Source organism: Artemia franciscana, chromosome 21, assembly GCF_032884065.1.
Source record: "Artemia franciscana chromosome 21, ASM3288406v1, whole genome shotgun sequence".
Taxonomy (NCBI): domain Eukaryota; kingdom Metazoa; phylum Arthropoda; class Branchiopoda; order Anostraca; family Artemiidae; genus Artemia; species Artemia franciscana.
The window spans coordinates 24,714,938-24,736,036 of NC_088883.1; the positions used below are offsets into that span (position 1 = coordinate 24,714,938).

Consider the following 21,099-nt stretch of genomic DNA (forward strand, 5'->3'; position numbering starts at 1 on the left):
AACAATCCCGTTACACGCCATATTAGTTACGCGCCATTGTAGTTGTGTCCCTATGTCCCACCTGTGAATATAGATAGATATATATATATATATATATATATATATATATATATATATATATATATATATATATATATATATATATATATATATATATATGTTTTTAACTACGTAAAACTTGCGAATATACAACATTCTTTGCTGTCCCATTGTCTGTGCATATAAATAGATTGTCAGGTTTACCGACTCTTGAACATGCAACATATAATGGTCCATGGGAAAACAATCCGTATTCAGATCTATACCTCATGATTCTAATGATTGCCCTTGAGCTTTGTTGATGGTGATTGCTAATCGACCATTCCCTGAGTCGCCATCGTCATTTATATATCCCCCTGTGCACCCCGGCGTCCCCTTTGTAGTTATGTCCCTGTGTCCCGGTCGTCGTCATTTATACTCCCTGTGTCCCGGTGCTTTGTTGATTGCTAATCGAACATTCCTTTTGTCCCGGTCGCTTTCTCTTTGAGTGTCGTCATTTATTTAGATTGTCAGGTTTACCGACTCTTGAACATGCAACATATAATTGTCCATGGGAAAAACAATCCATATTCAGATCTATACCTCATGATTCTAATGATTGCCCTTGAGCTTTGTTGATGGTGATTGCTAATTGAACATTCCCTGTGTCCCGGTCGTCATTTATATTCCCAGTATCCCGGTCGTCACTTGTGTCCCAGTGTTCCCCTTTTAGTTTTTTTTTATTGGTTTTGACCTTTTTTTAGGTTTTTTAGTTTTTTTCTTTTTTCTTTTTAGTTTTTTTTGAAGTTTTTATCTTTTTAGTTTTTTTTTTTATATTTTTTTAGTTTTCTTTTTCTCCTTTATTTTTCAGTTTTTTTGCTTTTTTTAGTTTTTTTTCTTTTTTAGTTCTTTTAGTTTTTACCTTTTTTAGTTTTTTTAGTTTTTTAGATGAAAATTTTTTTTAGTTTTTTTGCTTTTTTTCTTTTTAGTTTTTTATTGGTTTTTACCTTTTTTTTAGCTTTTTTAGTTTTTTTCGTTTTTTCTTTTTACTTTTTTTTTTAGTTTTTATCTTTTTTATTTTTTTTAATTTTTATTCTTAATTTTATTAGTTTTCTTTTTCTCTTCTATTTTTCAGTTTTTTCCTTTTTTTTAAGTTTTTTTTTAGTTTTTAGTTTTTTTAGTTTTTTTTTCCTTTTTTTCTTTTTAGTTTTTTATTGTTTTTTACCTTTTTTTTAGCTTTTTTAGTTTTTTTTCGTTTTTTCTTTTTACTTTTTTTTTAGTTTTTATCTTTTTTATTTTTTTTTATTTTATTCTTAATTTTATTAGTTTTCTTTTTCTCTTCTGTTTTTCAGTTTTTTCCTTTTTTTTAAGTTTTTTTTTAGTTTTTAGTTTTTTTTAGTTTTTTAGTTTTTTTAGTTTTTTTAGTTTTTTAGCTTTTTTATTTTTTTTATTAGTTTTTAGTTTTTTTTGTAGTTTTTGCCTTTTTTTAGTTTTTTCAGTTTTTTTTTTTAGTTTTTAGTTTTTTACCTTTTTTAGCCTAACCAGGATTTGAACCTGGGACGTCACCTGATCCACAGATCCACAGATCCACAGACAACTTATTTTTATATATATAGATAAGATATAATCTGGCGTAACGGACAGACAACTTATTTTTATATATATAGATATATATATATACATATATATATATATATATATATATATATATATATATATATATATATATATATATATATATATATATATCAACAGTAGAACATAAAAAGGTACTAAGTTAAAAATTTTTAATTTTATAGAAATTATATAAAGTTCGGACAACGTTAGGGGGGCTCTCAATCGGTTTCTCCATTTAAATCCTCCCTTTCTAGAATTTAAATCTCGTATCTCAAAATAGGGAATAAAAATAAGCTGTTTTTAAATGACAGAAAGAAGGACGTACCATATCAGTTAAGTCACTAAACACCTGTCTGTGCCACATAACTGCTTCAGCTTCTCTGCAAATATTCGCCATGGTTCTGACACATTCAAGAGGATAATCACCCTTGGCAGTTTCGCCAGAAAGCATGACACAATCAGCTCCATCAAGGATGGCATTGGCGACATCAGAGCCCTCAGCACGAGTAGGACGAGGTTTCTTCACCATGGATTCAAGCATTTGAGTGGCACAAATAACCGGCTTTCCGGCCTGAATAAGGACAGAAAACCAGATGTAAAATGGATATTAAGATAAAAACAGGTTATTTAGACCAACAATTATCTAGAAAATTTGGAAAGGGGGTAGGCCATAGAGAACCAAGGCTGAGTGACAGGGACAATCCCCCCTCTTTTGCGTTTCTTCAGGACCCGGACCAAAAGTAAAAAAATTCCACAAACAACTTTGACAAAGATGAACACATTCCAAAGCTAAGAGTACTATTAAAAAACAGAGAAAAATTTCATAGCAAAGTGGTCACAATTTGCACGATGTATTTTTGTAACAACACTGACAAAACATAGCGGGGTTATGGGGTTTCATAACCCCAGCGGGGTTATGAAAACCCCGCTGGACAGCTATTGGTTTTTATAGCTTTGATATCAAGACACTTTTGAATCTTACACAAAACCGTAAAAAAAAACATGTCTCTATGATGCAAAAACCTGATAAAAATACTTTACGGGAATATATGGCTGAAATTTCCCTTTTCTACTTTAGATAGGTCAACATTTATATTCCAAGCTTATATCAAAATTTCTGCTTAACAAGGCAATTAGCCCTTCCCTTTCCGTCTTTCATCATGTTGTAGGAATAAATTTACTTGAATTTGCGAATAAAATGTGTTTAAAATCAGATTTGACCCCCAACCTCCTCGATATTTCAAATAGTAAATTTAAATGGCTCCGAAAAGTTCTTAGTTAAAAAAAACAAAAAAAAATCTGAATCTTAAGCGTATCCTTTATTAGTATTTTGTATCCTTTATTAGTATTTATATAAATTTTGATTCTTTTCATGATTGTTTCTTCCCGCTTTGTTTTTCGTGTCGCTGCGGGTGCCCATGATTAACTGTTCAACATATTTGCCAATCCTGCTGTTGCTTAAATAAAAGTCCTTCTGCACTTTTTTGGGACATTTTAATAAAGATGCTTGGACGAAATATCCAAAAATTTAGACAAGAAAAAGAATAAATAGTAAAAGAGAGTGCTAAGTCTTGAATACAGAATATTATTACTATTTTAATCAAAAGAGTGCAAGAAAAGTGACCAAAATGGTGTGAGAGAAAGAAGGTGTAGGATTACTTAAAAGTTATACAGAATGGCTAGAATTTAAGGTTAGCTTGAAATTTAGAGCAACCATACTAGGCTTAGGCTTTCCTAGTCTATCAGGCAAAAAAATAGTTACAAGCAATACACGAGTTGCGCGGATATTCTTGTCAATTGGCACCCCAAGGCAGGTGAGCTGGTTTTGTTGATGCAAGATGTGTTTCCCCCGTGAGAGACAGCAACTGGCACCTTAATAAAGATGCCCAAAAATGAAAAAATTTTATGTCCAAAAATTTAGACCAAAAAAGAAGAAAAAATAATAAAAATAGAGGCTATTCTATCTAATCTAGATGAATTTAGACCATTTTCTCCAGGGTGGTTTTCTCCATAAGGCAGCCAAAATAGCTAAAAGTATAAAAAGGAGGAAGAAGGGGCAAAAGCAATAGACACAAAAGAAGAAAAACGAAAGAATAGCATCCAATATTGAATAAAGAAGAAATTTAGAAACAGAATTAATCGTTACTTAACAAAGCATCTTGTCAAAAAAGTATTGAAGTACGAAGGACATCAAAATAAAAAGTTTTTGTCTCCTCGACCCGTCTTAAATCTATTCATACCTGAAAACCGCCATTTTTTGGCTATTTTAAAACTATGATGAGCAGTACAACGTTTATGTCAGTGCTGCCTCACTCCACCACGAAAATACAAAAGCACAGCTAGTTATTTAAACCTGATAACACTTTTTGTCCTTAAAAAGTATGAACAAAATTTTAATTTATCACACCCTCAAAATCACACCACTCACAATCACACCCTCAAAGGGAAGCTACTCTTTATTGAGCTTTTTAATACCACAATTTTAGCTGTTTATTTTCTATCCAAGCTTTTCTTTCGACAATTTGGAGCCCGCTACTATCAAAACTGCATATGGTCACTTAGTCATTAAAATTAAATTCCCGATTTCTTTTTTTTTAAGATATATGTGGCTTTCTATGTTTTCACTTAGCCAATTCAAATAGTCAGATTTTATTTTCGCTAAGTATTCTAATGTGTTTCGCTATCCTTTTGATTTTTGCTCTGTATATTCTTACTAATACAAGCACGAACTTTTCAAACTGAAACTAAAGGCAACACAAGTAGGGGGAGGAGTCCCAAAACTGAAAGACTGTTCAAAGTGAACTGATTTGCATGTTTTATTAACTAACGTTCTGCAGCAAATCTTCTCTTAAACAGAAGTCCGATGTCAGTCCGATGAACAGAAGTCCGAAGTCTTGAACAGAAGAAAAATTAGAGATTTAGTTCTTTCTTATTCGTTAACAATCGTTAACAAACGTTCTGCAGCAAATCTTCTCTTAAACAGAAGTCCGACAGAAGACAGAAGTTGAACAGAAGAAAAATTAGAGATTTAGTTCTTTCTTATTCTATTTAAAACGGAAGTGAGTATAGACAGGTTAATTAGAAATTTGAGGCTTTGTCTCAATTTTGTTCTTATTTTCAATGGTTTAAAAATCAACTTCACTTCGTCTTATCTATGAACGATGAAAAGGAACTATTTGGAACAAAATGAAACTAAAAGAAACAAAATGAAAAACTATTACAAACAGTAAGATGGGAAATCAAATAAGAACTAGGAAACTAGTTCTAGGAACTAGAACTAGCTATGAATTAGGAGTCAAAAATCAAAAACACTGAATGGGAAGTTAAAATTGCAAAGAGTAGCATTTAAGAGAATACATGCAATCGTAAGTTAAAAATACTTCATTTTTTCTATTTTTTTCCGAATTAACCGACCCCCCACTCTCCCCCCCCCCAGATGGTCAAATAGCGAAAAAGACTATTTCTAATTTAATCTGGTCCGGTCCCTGATACACCTGCCAAATTTCATCGTCCTAGCTTACCTGGAAGTGCCTAAAGTAGCAAAACCGGGACAGACAGAGAGACAGACCGACAGAATTTGCGATTGCTATATGTCACTTGGTTAATACCAAGTGCCATAAAATCGATTGGGAAGTTAAAATTGCATAGAATAGCATTTAACAGCATACGTACAGTGTTACAACGTGCAATCATTGCTTTTTGGGCGACGAATACTTTTTCTGGGGGAATCTCAATGCCAAGATCACCCCGTGCAACCATGATACCATCAGATTCCGCAATGATTTCGTCTAAGTTCTCCATACCCTGTTGGTTTTCGATCTTGGAAATGACAAAAATATTCTTACCCTTTTCTCCTGAAATTGTAAAAACCGGATTAATGCAAACAAGTAGTTCTCATAAGTGAAAAAACAATGTGTTCAGAAGAATATATTTTTTCTCGGTACTTATGATATAGACGCCCTACCGCTCCCTACCGCTCAAGTTGTTCATTCATTGACACATTACAGAACCGGTTTTTTCCGTTAGTTTCTTTCAGCTCAGCGTGAGACAAGACAAAGAGAATTCAATTCAATTTATTCAAATAAAACTAAAATATAACACCAATAATAATAAAGATCCTGGAAGCGAACTTGTTGAGGACCATAACCACAAAAAATTGAAAATGAAGAAGAGAGAAAAAAAAGAAAAGAGAAAACATGGGTAACTAAAGCAAATTGAATAAGAATTTAGAGAGTTATAATATCAAAATTTTAGTACATTGTAATACAGCGTGCGAAAACTTGTGGATAGCTCGACACTGGAGGGTATTATATTCCATTGAAGTATAGATTTATAAATGGGGGATCGCTGGGCGGAACTAGAGACACACTTGGGGACAATGAAGAAACGGTTGGATGAACGGAGACAGAGGCCGACAGAATATATGGAAAATATATAATTTGGGCTATGTATTTGCACATTAGGAGGGGGGAGGGGGAAGTATTTGGACAGGGTGAAGTTAGAAAACAATTCCTACATAATATGCAGAATAATTGTACTTGACACATGAGGCATGCAGACCCACTATACTTTACCCCCCCCCTCCTAATGTGCAAATATATAGCCCAAATTTGTTTCTAAAGTATTATAATTTTATCATAATTAGGTATATTTCATTAGGATTGAGCGTCAGAGAAACATAGCAGAAGAATATTAGGTAGAGGCTATATCATAAAAGTACCTTTTTCTCTAATGTTCCGATGTTATATCTAATATTCTAATGCTCTCTCTAATATTCTCCCTATCGTTCTAATGTTCAGACGAACGTTTTTGGTCTTGAAATGTTTCTTGATTTTGGCAAAGTGATTAAGCAGATATTGTGAGCTGTATGTTAAAGAGAAATAGCTAATTCAAGCTGCTACTGGTGTGATCCATGTTAAAACACATAAGCGATGGCAATGAGAACTATTTAGAAAGCAACGTTTCGAGAAAATAGCAAACTGAATAGCAAACGTGAAAACAAGAAAAAATCGCGTTTTTACGTCAATTTTTTCCGGGGTGGTCCCCCCTCCCACTGGCAGGAGGGAATATTTTATGCTGAAAATAATGTGTTGTGATTTTGTTGTGATATTTAATTCTAAATGGCCTTTTTATAGAAATTTTTGAGGATGCCGTATTAACCCTTCATTTGAATTTTTTGTGCAAAGTGCTATCCTATTTTCTAGGCTTACACTGAAAACGTAATATTTATTAGGTAAAGAGTTACGAATACTTAATAACTAAAAGTAAGCGGTGAAAAAGAAGTATTTTCAAATTATTTTCTTTGAATCGAAAAGAAGAGAACGTGTTTATTTATACATGGTACTACAAACCATTAAACGTTAAAATGCTAAAACGTTAAACTTCTCTTTTTTCATTAATGGACCTGAGTTAGACCAAAAACCTCCCTGAATACTCCGCTATAATATAACTTGGTAATTTTTCCTTAAGGTTCATTTGACACCAATATTTTTTAAAGAAAATTTTGACAAGATAATGTCAAAAAATAACTTCTTATAAGATTGAATATTTATTTTATTCCAAAACTTGTTTCCCCTCATCAAAACGGATGAGCAAAAACAACTTGTAAATAGTCCGAATGATGGAAGAGCCTTCTTTTCGTATATCTCACCTTTTATGACTCATACTCATATGTGCTAAACAAAATATCGTTAATGCAAAAATCACACGAAGAATATCATTTACAGGCAAGTATTTTAAACAAATCAGTACTCGAAAATATCGGTACTTCCTAATAGGACGAATGCAGAGGGGGAGGGGCTAACCCCCCCTCCCCAAAAAAACTTAATTGTTCCAAATGTCTGGGCACTTTTTACTGAATTTGTCAAATAAAATTTGCTGCTACCATCCTCTCCCCCCGAAAAATTTCCGAGTTCATCCATGACCTCCTATGTGTCTAGATCTTAGGGACATTCAAGTAACATACAATTTCTTTAGCTATTTTTCGTCACTTCTTCATAGTTATTTCCACTTTCTCTTTACTGAAAACTATCAAAATTATCTTTTTTCAAAGGCTGAAAAGCAAAAACAGCCCAAATACCTAAGACTTGTCTAATTGCTCTGACACCCTCAGCGTTCCTGATAAAGCTCGCAAAAACCATATCAACTCCCTGTTCGACTCCAAAAAGAAGATCCTTCTTGTCTTTTTCAGACACGGCAGGCAAGTCTACTGGAGTTCCTGGGAGGTTAACTCCTTTTCTGCTCCCCAGGCTCCCACCATTTTCAATGTTGCAGATCAGGGAGTCAGCGCCTGGAATACAAAAATTTAACACAATACAATAAATAAAAAAAGTAATCGATGAACTTAATTTATATAAACTGAATAAATTTAATAGCATTGAATAGATAAAATTAATAAGAAATCAACAAAAGAATAAATGAAATAACATTAAATTAAATAAATGATAAATTAAATACAATATTTTATTAAAAAAAAGAGAAATAAACAGAATACTTCTCCAATGAGGAAGAATATAAGACACGTAGATGTGCGTAAAAGGTGTCTTTGGGGCTACAGCCCCCTCCACAAATGATTGTGGCTTTCAGATGTAAATATACCTAAGAGAAGTTCAGGTGGAGATTTGATTTTCATGTCACCGTTACTTTAAAGAAAAATTGTTACCGATCCATTTATAGTTGTTTAAAAGAAATGTTTTATTTTGTTTGGAGTAGGACTGGAAAGCTTATAAATAATATTATTCTTTTGAATAAACTCTAAATGAAAAGTGATTTAAGAGAAAAAATTTTGAGCTTTCAATTTTGTTCTGTTGATTCAACCTGTACTACAAAGTAGACAAATAAAATTGGAGGAAATTTATTTTAAAAGCTTTATCAAACACATATAGAGCTGCAGCCAATATAGAGCTCCCTCAAAACTTTCGGTCATCATCCCTTAATAAAGTAGCGTCTCAAGGCAACTATTTTTTTCCTCTCAGTTTATCGAAAATATCATCTACTTCATAGATAATGCATGCTCTTCACCAAAGTTGTGAACGTGGGTCGTGGGGTTCGAAAAAATGAGATAACACCAAAATTATTTGTGGTAATTACTGTTTGTTTTAAGGTTGACTTTATCGTTCATAGATTTTTTTTATTTTAAACTTAATATTTCAGTTGAGCCAATCTACGCTCGTCTTAAGCTTTTGAGATTGTTTCGGTTGTCTCCCTCTTCTAAAGGAATTATAAAGTTTAACATATTGAAACATATCATATTATACAGGTTCAAAATGAGAAGACGAGATCAGAATGAGAAGATGGAGGTATTGGGGGCATATGACCCACATGAGCGAAGGACGCCTCCCACACGATTTATGATGTTGTACCCCACCCGGCATTCGAAGGAGTGGAAGACAACACAGCACACTTGGTAGATCCATGGAGAAAGAAGCAATGAGTCTCCGAACCCCTTTGAATTAACTTTGGTCTTTGTCACAAGATCGGTCAAGCTGGAGGTTAACCATCGCTGCCCTATGCGCCCCCAGGCGCAGGAGGATCTAAGTCTAAGTAAGTAAGGTTTTCCACCCTGTTATACAGATTGCTTCCACTTTAATTCACCTTTTGTCTACTATAATTTTGTTTAGTTTTTAATATCATTGATATATTTTTTGCAAGTGCACGTATTTGGAATATTTGGGCATTTTGAACATTCTAGAAAACCTAAATAATTCCAATTTTCTAAAAAAAAGCCCCTCCCCTTCCCCCTGATAACACTTATACAGCCTAACTAAAATTATAAATAAAACAACATTTTTTAAATTGTAGAATCTTTATAACAGATATTTGCGAATCTTTATTGACAAAGAAATAGACGGCATTTAATAGTGAAGTTAAAATAATTTAATTTAATTTTTAATTTATATTTAATTTATATATTTATATATAATTTAATTTCTATATAAATTAATTTAATTTTACTAAAATAATATGTATTAAAATAAAAGAAGACGGGAAAAATTAACATTGTGCAACTATTTTATTTCAAAAAACAATTTAAAACCTACAAAATCAAGCAATAGGGCTTGAATAAAGTAAGTTTTATTCATAATGAAATATACGTCAATAATAGACTATTCTTATCTCCAAAAGGCTCAGCAGGCTGTACGGTTAGTGGAAGACATACGGGTCACTTACTTAGAAAAAAGTCACTTACAGAACAAAAATAGGAGAGATAAAATTAAATAAGATTAAATCAATTAAACAGATTCCATGAATCATGTGCAAAAAAAGAGGGAAGAAAAAGGAAATAACTTTTAAGAAGCCGAAAACAATTTCACATTTTTTTAGCAAGCTAAAAGAGTGGCACAATGGAGCTGATTGCAACATAGAGTGGCACCATGGCATTATATTCGACCTAGGAATTTCAATATAATGGTTTTCATGACGAAGATTATAACTATTTTGATTGGAAATAAAAGACCGTAGAACGCTTAGGGATGGGGGAATCACACTGAAGCTGAAAAAGAAGTAAAATATGCAAACGAAAGAATATTTTGTGAGTTGAGATCAAATGAAGGAATAGGACCTGAAGGATTAGTTTCCTGAATGAGGTTTTTAGCTTTATGCAAAACCTTGTAAAGCGGTTGTGAAAGAGAAAGCTAATCTTAATGTTATTTGACAATAAGAAACATAACATTAAATCAGGCAGTGTAAAGGACTTTCAAATTTATGCAGGAAATGTGTGTTTAAGCTTCTTCAAAATACCGGGACTCCCGTATATCTTCATTTTCAATCAAATCTATGGGATGTTTGAAACACAGATTATCATCAATAGAAATCCAAAAACTTTAAACTCGGAAGCAAGGGCATCTACAGAAGCTAGCTCTGTCTTCTTAACAAATAGGGTTTTAGGGGAGAGACAGAGGGAGTACTTGTCCCTGGCGTAGAAATTTTAGGGGCGCAAAATTTCAAACAAATAATGTATTGGTTATGATCATTTTAAAATTTTTGAAATTTTATTAATAAAGTAGAGGGCGCAGTTAATAAATGAAACCAAGTAATAAACTATCAATTATTAAAATAAAAATAATTTTAAAAAATATCGAATAATAATAACTAAAATAATTAGATTAAAATAATTTATATTAATAAAAAAATATAATAGCAAATAAAAAATAATTGAAATTAATTATCAATTTATTAATAAATTGAAAATTTGGCATGAAAATCCTGATAGAGACAGAGCGGGGGGGGGGTTCTAATCAAGATTTTGCCCTGGGTGTAAGAGAGACCAGACCCGCCACAGTTTCTTACTAACATAACATTAATCTAAATAGTTTATTCATTATTATTTAGGGAACAGTCTAAAGAGTATGTTTTTAGTGTTAGATGCTCAATCAAATTCCCTTCCCACTTTCAAAAAGAGACTTCCAGTCTGGCTAGTTTGACCTCTTAGGCGATAGGGCTATATTCCAGCTCGGTTTGTCAAATGGTCAAGAGAAGTGATAAATACAAAATAAGGACTAAAACTAGATCTACGTTGCATGGGCAACGTGAGGTGTTACGGCAACCTTTGCTCGGCTTCGCCGAGTAAAGTGTTGCGAGAGCAACACTTTGGTTTTGTTTCCTCGCTGCGACAAAACGCTGAAGTTGTTAATCTGTAAGGATGCTAAAATACATACTAGGTACACCAACTCGCAAAAGTAGCAAACTCCTCATTGCTAAAGATGATTGTAGCCTTACAGCCGATTATTACTTACAAGTCCCTTACATGTCTTACCACTGGAACCAAATTGGTCTTACCATCAAATACAACGGAAACAAAAAATAGGTACACCAACTAGTAAGAGTTGCGAACCCCTCATTGCCGAGGATGATTATGAGCTAACAGCCGACTGTTGCTTACAACTCCCCTATATGTCTCACAATTGGTATCGGCCTATTTTTGGTTTCAATGTGTACCTTATTACTGAAGTTGTCAACCCCTTTAAACTTTCAAACTGGTATATCTCATGAAGGAATTTTTGTACAAAAAAATGGATGACATATACTTTGATCAGCTCATCAAAAGCTATCGACTGCCGTCGAAAAAAAAATCAATCTGTCTTAGTTCAAAAGTTGACTTTTTTGCCGTAGGCCAACTTTCTAACGTCATCACTTAGAAAGGAGCAAAGGATAAACTCTAATTTCTTTAGCAATGAGAGAACTTTTAAAGTTTAAGAGGCACATCTGATACTATTTCTCTACCGCAATCCCAAGTGCGAAAAACCGAATGATAAACTCAGCTGAAATCACGAACAGAAATGGGTAGAAACAATAGATGGCAGCACTTTCGGACCCGTGGGAAAATGCCGCTTTTTTGCTTCTCTAAATTTTTCTATTTATCACTCAAAGAAGATATATTGGCTGTGGGGCAGGGTAACTGTCGCATATATTTAACACTTATAGATTTTAGTCCATCTTCAATTTGAAGCTGGTGCCTGCCTGCTTGCCTGCTAGAACGGAGCTTTCCACTCGAAAGCAGAAACATGGTTTGATGAAACGAAAGCTTGGCTGCATAACTTCAGATAGTCCTCTCTGACATAGGCTATACAACTCCTCTTCACTTCACACACTATAGGCTCTGGCTCAAGGACAAGCAAAAACCATCCTTTTTGGCCCCAGGCAAGAGTTCTACGAAGCTTTCCAAAATGTAAAGTCATATTCATCAATCCGGCCTAAGGTCCACACTTTCCGTAAAAACCGCAGAGGTTAGACCCTTACCACTTTCTAGGAATAAGCTGAAATCGGGGTGCTAGGAACAAAAAAAAAAAAAAACCACGACAAAACCAAAGTGTTGCTCCCGCAACACAAATAGTGTTTTAACCAAAAAAGATTTTTTTTTTTTTTTACCTGATGTGGGTTGTATAGGCCAGTAGGATTTAGCAGTAAAAGAAACCCAACCTGCACATTCTTGTTAAACTCATGACTGAGTGCAATATTGTCAACATGCAGCTTAAACGTGCAATCACTTGTAAATACTTAACCTATTTTTGTTGTAGAGTTGAGAGTTAGAAACGGCACATCTGGGGTTATAATGTGCCACTTGAGTGGATTAAATTGTAGAACTTTCAATTTCTGTTAATTCACTTGTAGGTCATATGATTGACACAAAGTCATTTCGGGCTCTATATTCCTTCAAATTATATTTTTACCAGCGGAGGACCAACGAATCATTAATTTTACATCAAAAAAGAAAAATTTTATACATAAAATGCCAAAGGTCGTACAGAAGTATCTTTTTAAATCACTACCAGTGATCCCCTTACTGCACACAACTGGTGCCCCCCCCCAGTGTAAGGCAAAAATTAAAGAAAATTGATAATTTTTTTAGCTCACCTATTTCTTTGACAACTACAGATATAAGACCATCATCAATATAAACCTTGGAGCCAACTTTTACTACCTTAGTGATATTGCCATAATCGACGTAAAGGACTTGAGCGGAACATTTCTCAGCAAAATCCTTATTGGTAGTTAGTTTGATTTCCTCCCCTTTGTGCAATTCTACTTCCGCTGATGCGCCCTAAAAATAGTAAAAGATACAAAAATATAGTCTAGAATTATTTACTCTAAATATGTATTTAAATGTTTAATTAATATATTTTAAACAACAAAATTTATCGGGGAAATACTATTATCTTACATCGGTGTTTAAAATTAAATAAACAAAATTGATTAAAACAAGAACAAAATAATAAAACTTCCACTGATGTATTTTAAAGAATGTAAATAGCATAAAAATTTCATACAGGCCTCTATGATGTTCCACTACCCCGCTTACGATGAAAAAAAAAGAGGACAAAAGCCATGTGCAAAAAAAAAGATTTTTCTTGTTGTCCAAAGGTGGGATTCTGTAAGTTTCCTCTACAGGGTTTTCGAAAATGGCGATTCTAATAGTTGAATTTTCATTTCCAAAGGTTCTCGGGCCATCTTTCAAAATTCCCACAAACTTTTTTTATTAAAAATTCCCATAAACGTTTTCGCAATAAACTTTTATCATTAAGATTAGTCGAAACCAAACTTACAATTCCTGAATGAGCTTCAAATGACAATTTTTTCTCACTTGACCGGTTTTTTACGAAACATGTTTTTATATTTGGTTACTATGGACTGAACTTCGTTCTTTATAATGACGATTATTCATTAGAACCTATATCCCTTGGTACCTCCATTATTAAGATCGTTTGCCGAGCCTCATGTCTAGGCCTCCTTGCCTAACCCTCTATTCACCACACTCGCAGTCTTCTGATATCTCACATTTTTTAAATATCTATGCCTCAATCCTTCCTGACAGAATACCTTTCTATCATTCTTATTTTGCCAGTATTTACTTTGATGCCCCACTGCATCATATTATGTATGTTATACCACTTTCTTCTTCTGTCTCCTTATGTGTTTGTGCTGTTGCATTGGTGATTTATTTTTTAATTATATATATATATATATATATATATATATATATATATATATATATATATATATATATATATATATATATATATATATATATATATCCTTTTTTGTAAGTTGACCATTTCTTAGTACTTTTTTGGTGTGAAAACTTTTGATCGTTATAACATTTTATCTTTAACAAAAACAATGACTTAATTCTCACTCGTTGATTTCTTCAAAAATAACCATGTTGATACAATGTTTTGATTATTACATTGTTTTTCAACTTTTCTATCCTTACACAATTTTTGGCGCCGTCTCAACGGTCACGAAGGTAAACGAAGGACTTTTCAATCGAAGTATTTTTGTACTGTTTCACAAGAGATGTTATGGCAAGAGGTTTAATGTTTTTATTTCGTAATTCAAATTCAGAAGCAAGAAAAACAAAAATCTGTTGTTTAAGAGCTGGTGCGATAAGAAATTTGTGGGACGTTAAGGCGCTAAGCAAAACAAAAACCAAATTAAAAATTTCTTTATCAAACTAATTTAATCCACTTCCATTTTCGTTGCAGGGATTTGATTAAGGAAAATTAATTCAACCTCTGTCAGGCGCCAAAAAAGAGTCTAAAAGCGAATTCCAATCCAAAGATGATCCTATTTCTAAAAAGTTGTATAATTTCTATGGAAATCAAAGGGATTCTCATTACCGTCATCGTATTTGAAGGGGTCAAAACAGCTCAAAGAATAAACCACTGAACCCGGGCCAAAACAAACCAGGACCATGGGCTACCTGAAAACAAGAAGATTTCCGATTCCCACACCATCCTTAATCCAGATTGGTATAACAGGTCTGTCTAGAGGATGAGAGGGCTCGGGGCATGGGGAAATGGGCTACAATCCATGCAGATTGTAAATCCTGGGTCATCCTGATTTTTAGACAACTTGATGCGGCTAAGTTTGTAAATAGTCCAAGTATGTCTAGCAAGTGTTACTTTATTTCGGACTATTAAAACACGTCTATAGAATGGGAGATGCCATCTGCACTGGAACCCTTTAATTTGGCCATGAACTACATAGGTTGTCAATACTGGGTCATCCCGATTCTAAATAGACAATATACAATGTGTCTGTTTTTATTACAAGGAAAATGTCTGCCAACTGTCAGTTCAGCCTACAATGTTATAACACGTCTATGGAGAGTACGAAAGGGGAGCCTTCACCGGGACTCTATAGGTCAAAAAGCTTCAACGCTGAGTCGTCCTAATTGTCTAACGTCTACTTCTTTTAGCCTAATAGCACCCGTATGTCTATCAAATGCCCGTTGATTCAAGAATGTTTTAATACGTCACCTTCCATATCGATTGTCAATAGTCATCCCGATTTTAAAGAGGAATTATGCAATTTATCTACTTTTTTAATACTACGCGCGTTTTTGCACCTGACATTATATCTCTGAATGTCATTAAATAAAAAAAAAACAAGTTTTTCCAACTGAAAGTAGGGGCAACATTAAAACTTAAAACGAACGGAAATCATTACGTATATGAAGAGGATTGCCCCCTCTTCAACACCACCTACTTTACGCTAAGGTTTTTTAGTACTTTTAAAAAGGCTTTTTATTGTTCTAATTAAACGGGCCTTGTATTTCAGGAGTCGTTCTTAAAGAATTGGGACAAAATTCAAACTTCACCGTAAAGAGCAAGGCGTTGAGGAGGGGGGAATCCGCTTCATATACATAATAATTTCTGTTCGCTTTAAGCTTTAATGTTGTTATTACTTTCAGTGGAAAAACCTTTTTTTTATTTACGCAATTATTTTTTCGTCTTTTCAAATAATGCTAGGAAATCTGGCCCCACTTCAACGGCAAAATCCCCCTCCCCACGGAAATATTCTCAAGACAATTCAATCCTGGTGAAAATTTACCCCTGTCGATTACTTTTAACTCCGTAAAAATGAAACGGTAAAGAGAAAGCATGACATAAAAAGAATTTTGTCTGGGAATTCTGGCAAATTCCCCCAGTACATAATTTCCCCTGACAAATTCACCCCTGGAAACTTCCTTCCCCATGGAAAATTTTCCCGTGGAAAAACACCCAGCAGAAAATTTGCCCCCCCCCCCACTACGAAAATGTATACATACTTCCCAATAAGAAACAATATGCGTAAACAATGGGAAAATTTTTAACTTAGACCTTTCCCATAGGGCTGTGGTGGGTCATGTTACATCCAAAGGCATAGTTACTGGGCCTTTCAATTATGATGAACAATATGGCTATTTCAAACTTTTGATCGTATGATTTTGTGAAAAAGGGGCGGGGGAGGGGGCCTAGTTGTCCTCCAATCTTTTTGGTCACTTAAGAAGGACACGAGGTTTTAATTTCCATTCGAATGAGCCCTCTCACGAAATTCTAGGACCACTGGGTGGATACGAAGACCCCTGAAAAAAACAATTAAATACGCGTCCATGATCTTTCTTCTGGCAAAACATACAAAATTCCCATTTTTTAAGATACAAGCTTGAAACTTCTACAGTAGGGTTTTCTGATACGATGAATCTGATGGTATGATTTTCATTAAGATTATATGACTTTTAAGGGTGTCCCCCCTTTTTCAAAAATCAGGCAAATTTTCTCAGGTTCGTAGCCTTTAATAGGTAAGACTAAACTTACTGAAACTAATTTGAAATCAAAATAATGAAATAGTGATATAATATATTACTTATATATCAGTAATATAATGTATAGAATAATAATAATAATGAAATAGAATAAGACTAAACTTATTTGAAATCAGAATAATAAGCCGATTCTTCAGGTATATATCAAAATTCCGTTTTTTTAGAGTTCGGTTAGTATTCAGCCGGGTCGCTCTTTATGTACAGTTCATTGTCACGAACTATTTAATAATGAGTCCACTTAGAGCAGGGAAGGGCTGCCTTTATTAGAGTACTAGACCGCCTTCAGAGCTCTACAAGAATAACCGAGTGTCAACACAGTGCCACTCTGATCCTAAAAGGCATTGCGTGTCCACTTTTCAACAATAAATGCACATCTACCTTCTGCCAATGTAAAAACTGCCACGCTTAAAACCAAAGGACCTACCCCCTTTTATTTTATTTTTTAATGACAAGCAAAATAACTAAGATTTTTTCAGTAGATCTTCATACACTAGCGATAATTATAGAAACGTATCTGCTTCATAGACAATACCTATCATGATTGGCTTCCAGCTGCTTCGTTTAACCCCAGTTTAACGCAAACCATCATTATTATTATTACCACTAAGGAACTCACTATCCCTGGATCAAGGATCAGGCCTTCAAGGCCCATTGCCTCAACACTCCAAAAGCATGCTCCATTTGTGTTTCGGGGACCAATTATGGATTTACACCTCTTCCCTCACATTATCATGATTCGGACACGTAATGTTTCAGCCTCTTTAGGTCAAAAGCCACGCAATGAATTGCCCATTCTCCACCAACCACTGTAAAACTTTGAGTGCCACTTGTTCACCATACTGGTGCACTTGCGATTATTCCACAAGGGCAGCGCACGCTGCTTAGTTTGCACGATCTTTTAAAGTGAGCAGCCCCACAGAACTACTAGACGTAAATATACGTATCAAACAGGAAACTGGAGCTATTGTATGAAGCTATCTAACGTTATGTTTTTTGTTGTTTTTTAAAAGTAATCTAATTAGTCAGACAATAAACTATTCTCAAAAAAGCTTAGAATCCTTATTTTCACTCTCAGGTAAAATTATGAAAACAAAAGATACACCCTATTAATCTGGCCAAACCGTAACGTGATCACAAATTTTTTGTAATTGTTCCGTTTTATTCAAAACCATTCTCTCCTTTTTTAAACTCTTTGCTCCAAAACCGATTTCGGCTCAAAAGTGGTGTCCTATAGGAGTACAGTGAATATTATTCTACTTCGAGACTTCAAAGAAAGTTAATGGCTATTTTTACACATTAGTAAGAAAAGAATAAATAAATGAGACTCAGGTTGCTGCTATTGCATTCATTGAACTACCTTTCCTGCCAATTTTGGGTCCTTTTGGCTAATTCTATGACAATTCTTTGCCAATCCCAAGCTAATTCTTTGCCCAAAGAGTGTGTGTAACTTACAAGAGTGGAAACTGGCGCTAGAGAAAAACTGTCAGCGCCATCTAGCATGTAGCGACACTTGGTATTTTTCAAGCTCTGTAATCATTTTTCTGGAAGGAACTGAGATCAAATACTAATTGCTACCCTAGTTTTACCATATCATATTGAAAGAAACACTGGGTGTCGCCAAACACTAGATGGCGTGGTTTTTTGTCGGCACTAGCGCCAGCTTCCAACCTTATAGGTTACTCTTTGGGCCAAACTTTAAACGCAGGCAGTTTCCAGAAGAGCCTCTCATCATAAGAACCCATTCTTTCTAGGTCCAAATACGCAGAGTAGGCAATAATTAATCATCTATTTAATAATTAATAAATAATTATTCATTCCGATTATTCAAAGTAATTAATCATCTTTTTAGTTACCTTCTTGATCGAGTCAAACCTTTCTACCTTCGACAACTAAATGATATTTTTGATGTGGTTTCTACCGTGTACGCCACCAGAATTTCCCAGCAAGATGGGAGAGGGCATGTACAGTTAGCATCGACAGTTGTTAATCATCATTAATATCATGGGTAACGAAAATATTGATCAGGTGGACAGCTTCACTTACCTTGGTAGTATTATTAGTAAAGACGGTGGGAGCAGTGAAGATATTAAAAGTAGAATAGCCAAGGCTCAGGATGTTTTTTCAAAGTTAAAAGAAGTTTGGAAGAATAGAAAGATAAGTCTACAAACCAAGATTAGAATATTGGTACATATACAAGCTACAGTGATGACAGTGGTCAAATATGGCTCATAATCATAGGCGCTCCAAAAACCGGATGAAGATTTGCTAGATGTTTACCAGAGAAATTGCCTTTGATTGTTCTGGGTACCCGGCTGACTGACCGTATTTCAAACATTAGGCAGTACGAAAAAATGGTTCAATCCCGCTTTCTATGGCTATGACGAGAGAGAGGTTGAGATAGCGAGGGCACGTTCTGCGGATGAAGGGTGATAGATTCCCGAAGATTGTCCTTTTCAGCGAACCGTCTAGGGCTAAATGGAAAGCAGGTCGTCCTCGTCTGGGGTAAGAGGGTGTCATAAGAAATATTTAAAGAAAATGGGAGCTTCGCGGGAGGGTGTAAAGAGGGAGGTTTGAATAGAATGGGATGGAGGAAGAGCGTGCGTAGCTATGTTGGTTTGAGGCGGCTTGGTGCAGCGGTGAGTCGTTAGTAGTAGTAATAGTATTCTACTTTCCCCCTTGATCGTTTCAAACAGATTTTGCTTTGGCAACTAAATAACAAATAAATACAACTGAGTTGGCTACAACTATGAGCACCACCAAGAATTTCCCATGGGGGGGCTGCAAATGGTACCAGAAGCTTTGTTTTTACCAAGATTTAAATGGGAACGTTTTATATTTAAAATTTTTTTCAGTTTCTTCTGTTTCAATTTTTTCTTGGAAGATCCTTTGTGCTAATTTCAGAGGGGGGATGATTTGTTCTATGTGCTGATATGGTGAGAATGTAATAATTTCACTAGTCTGTAGAGACAACCCATTTCTAATGGGTCGGAGGTGGTCTTACACCCAATGCTGTATCCAGGGATTGGGGGGGGGGGTTTGAACCCCCCTCTCCCTTTCGACTCTTAAAACCGCAAAAAAATGTATATTAACAAATTTTTGATGTACATTCTAAGGTTTATTATTGTAAGCCCCTTAAAAATCCTGGATACGGCCTTGCTTAGACAACAGATTTAATTCTTGAAAAGAGCCTTTTTTATATGCTGACTTATATTGGTTCTGTATCAGGAATAATAAGAAATAAAATTAATAATAAAAAGACTCACTCCTTGCAAGAGTCCAGTCCTGATTTCCGGACCTTTAGTGTCAAGAGCAATGGCTACAGGAACTGTCATATTGATCCTCTTTTCCAAATTAGATATAGCTTCTCGAACACATCGAATTGTGTTTGCATGATATTCATATGAGCCGTGAGAGAAATTGAGACGCGCAATATTCATTCCAGTTTCAATCATTTCTTCAAGAAGATCAACTTTGGCAGAAGCAGGACCTGGAAAATGATATCTAGATGGCAGGTTCGCTACTGAACCTAAATCTATTTAAAACTCCCTGAGGGCACTCCACAAGAAAAGATGCTTAATAGATAATTTCGTTTTTTTTTTACTTCAAAAATAATAATGAAATAAGTAGTATATCTAAATTTGATTATACATAATATATTGTAAATTCGTATATTCTGCAACTTTAGAACTTTAAATTTTTAAAACTGTAAAATTTGGTTAATAATGTAAAACCTCTAAACTACAAATGACGCTTACAGGAGTTAGCATTCTTTTCTAGAGTTTGTTCTTAACCCCTCCCCCGCGCCTAGGATTCTGTAATAATTATTTCCCTTATAGTGGGACCATCCTAGATCATCAGGCTTAGAGAGTTTGTGCACCTGACAGGTTTCATGTAGTTCTCACTGGACATTCCCCCGATGTTACTTCACTTCAACTCGTCAAATGGTTTAAAATTTAAATCATACATTATAAATTCCAAACAACATCACAAATCTACCCTTTAATCTAACGATTGCAAATGACTTATTCACATAGAATATTTCAAGCAATTCATATGTACTGAAGGAATCTAATGACAGCGAGAGGGAACAATCGGAAGAACAAAATATTCAAATGTAATCAATCAGTCAATAGATTCACAACGAAAAAAATCACTTCAACATAGTCTCCCCCGTAAGGCTCTAAGGCCAGAAAAAAAAGGGGGAAACCCAAAATGAAACATAAAATACATAAAAGAATAAATAATAAAAAAAAAACATAAAAAAAACACTTACAAGGATTCCCAACTTTAAGAGACTCACAAGAGAAGAAAAAAAAAACTATCCCACCTAAAAAAAAAAACACAAATTACGCTGATGAAAGATAATTGGATGAAAGACG

At 34.4% G+C, this 21,099-nt stretch overlaps 1 protein-coding gene across 4 annotated transcripts in view; it reads right to left on the reverse strand.

Annotated features, from left to right (window-relative positions):
- The window catches only part of LOC136041064 (pyruvate kinase-like), a 56,105-nt gene that overhangs the window by 17,725 nt on the left and 17,281 nt on the right, over positions 1–21,099 (reverse strand). For all 4 annotated transcript variants that reach the window (XM_065725617.1, XM_065725616.1, XM_065725615.1 and 1 more), the window contains 5 exons: positions 19,984–20,207; positions 12,988–13,174; positions 7,715–7,924; positions 5,308–5,489; positions 1,961–2,206 (listed from right to left, as the gene is read on the reverse strand). In XM_065725617.1, the coding sequence (XP_065581689.1) occupies positions 1,961–2,206; positions 5,308–5,489; positions 7,715–7,924; positions 12,988–13,174; positions 19,984–20,207 (1,049 nt within the window). The remainder of the gene's footprint in view (positions 1–1,960; positions 2,207–5,307; positions 5,490–7,714; positions 7,925–12,987; positions 13,175–19,983; positions 20,208–21,099) is intronic.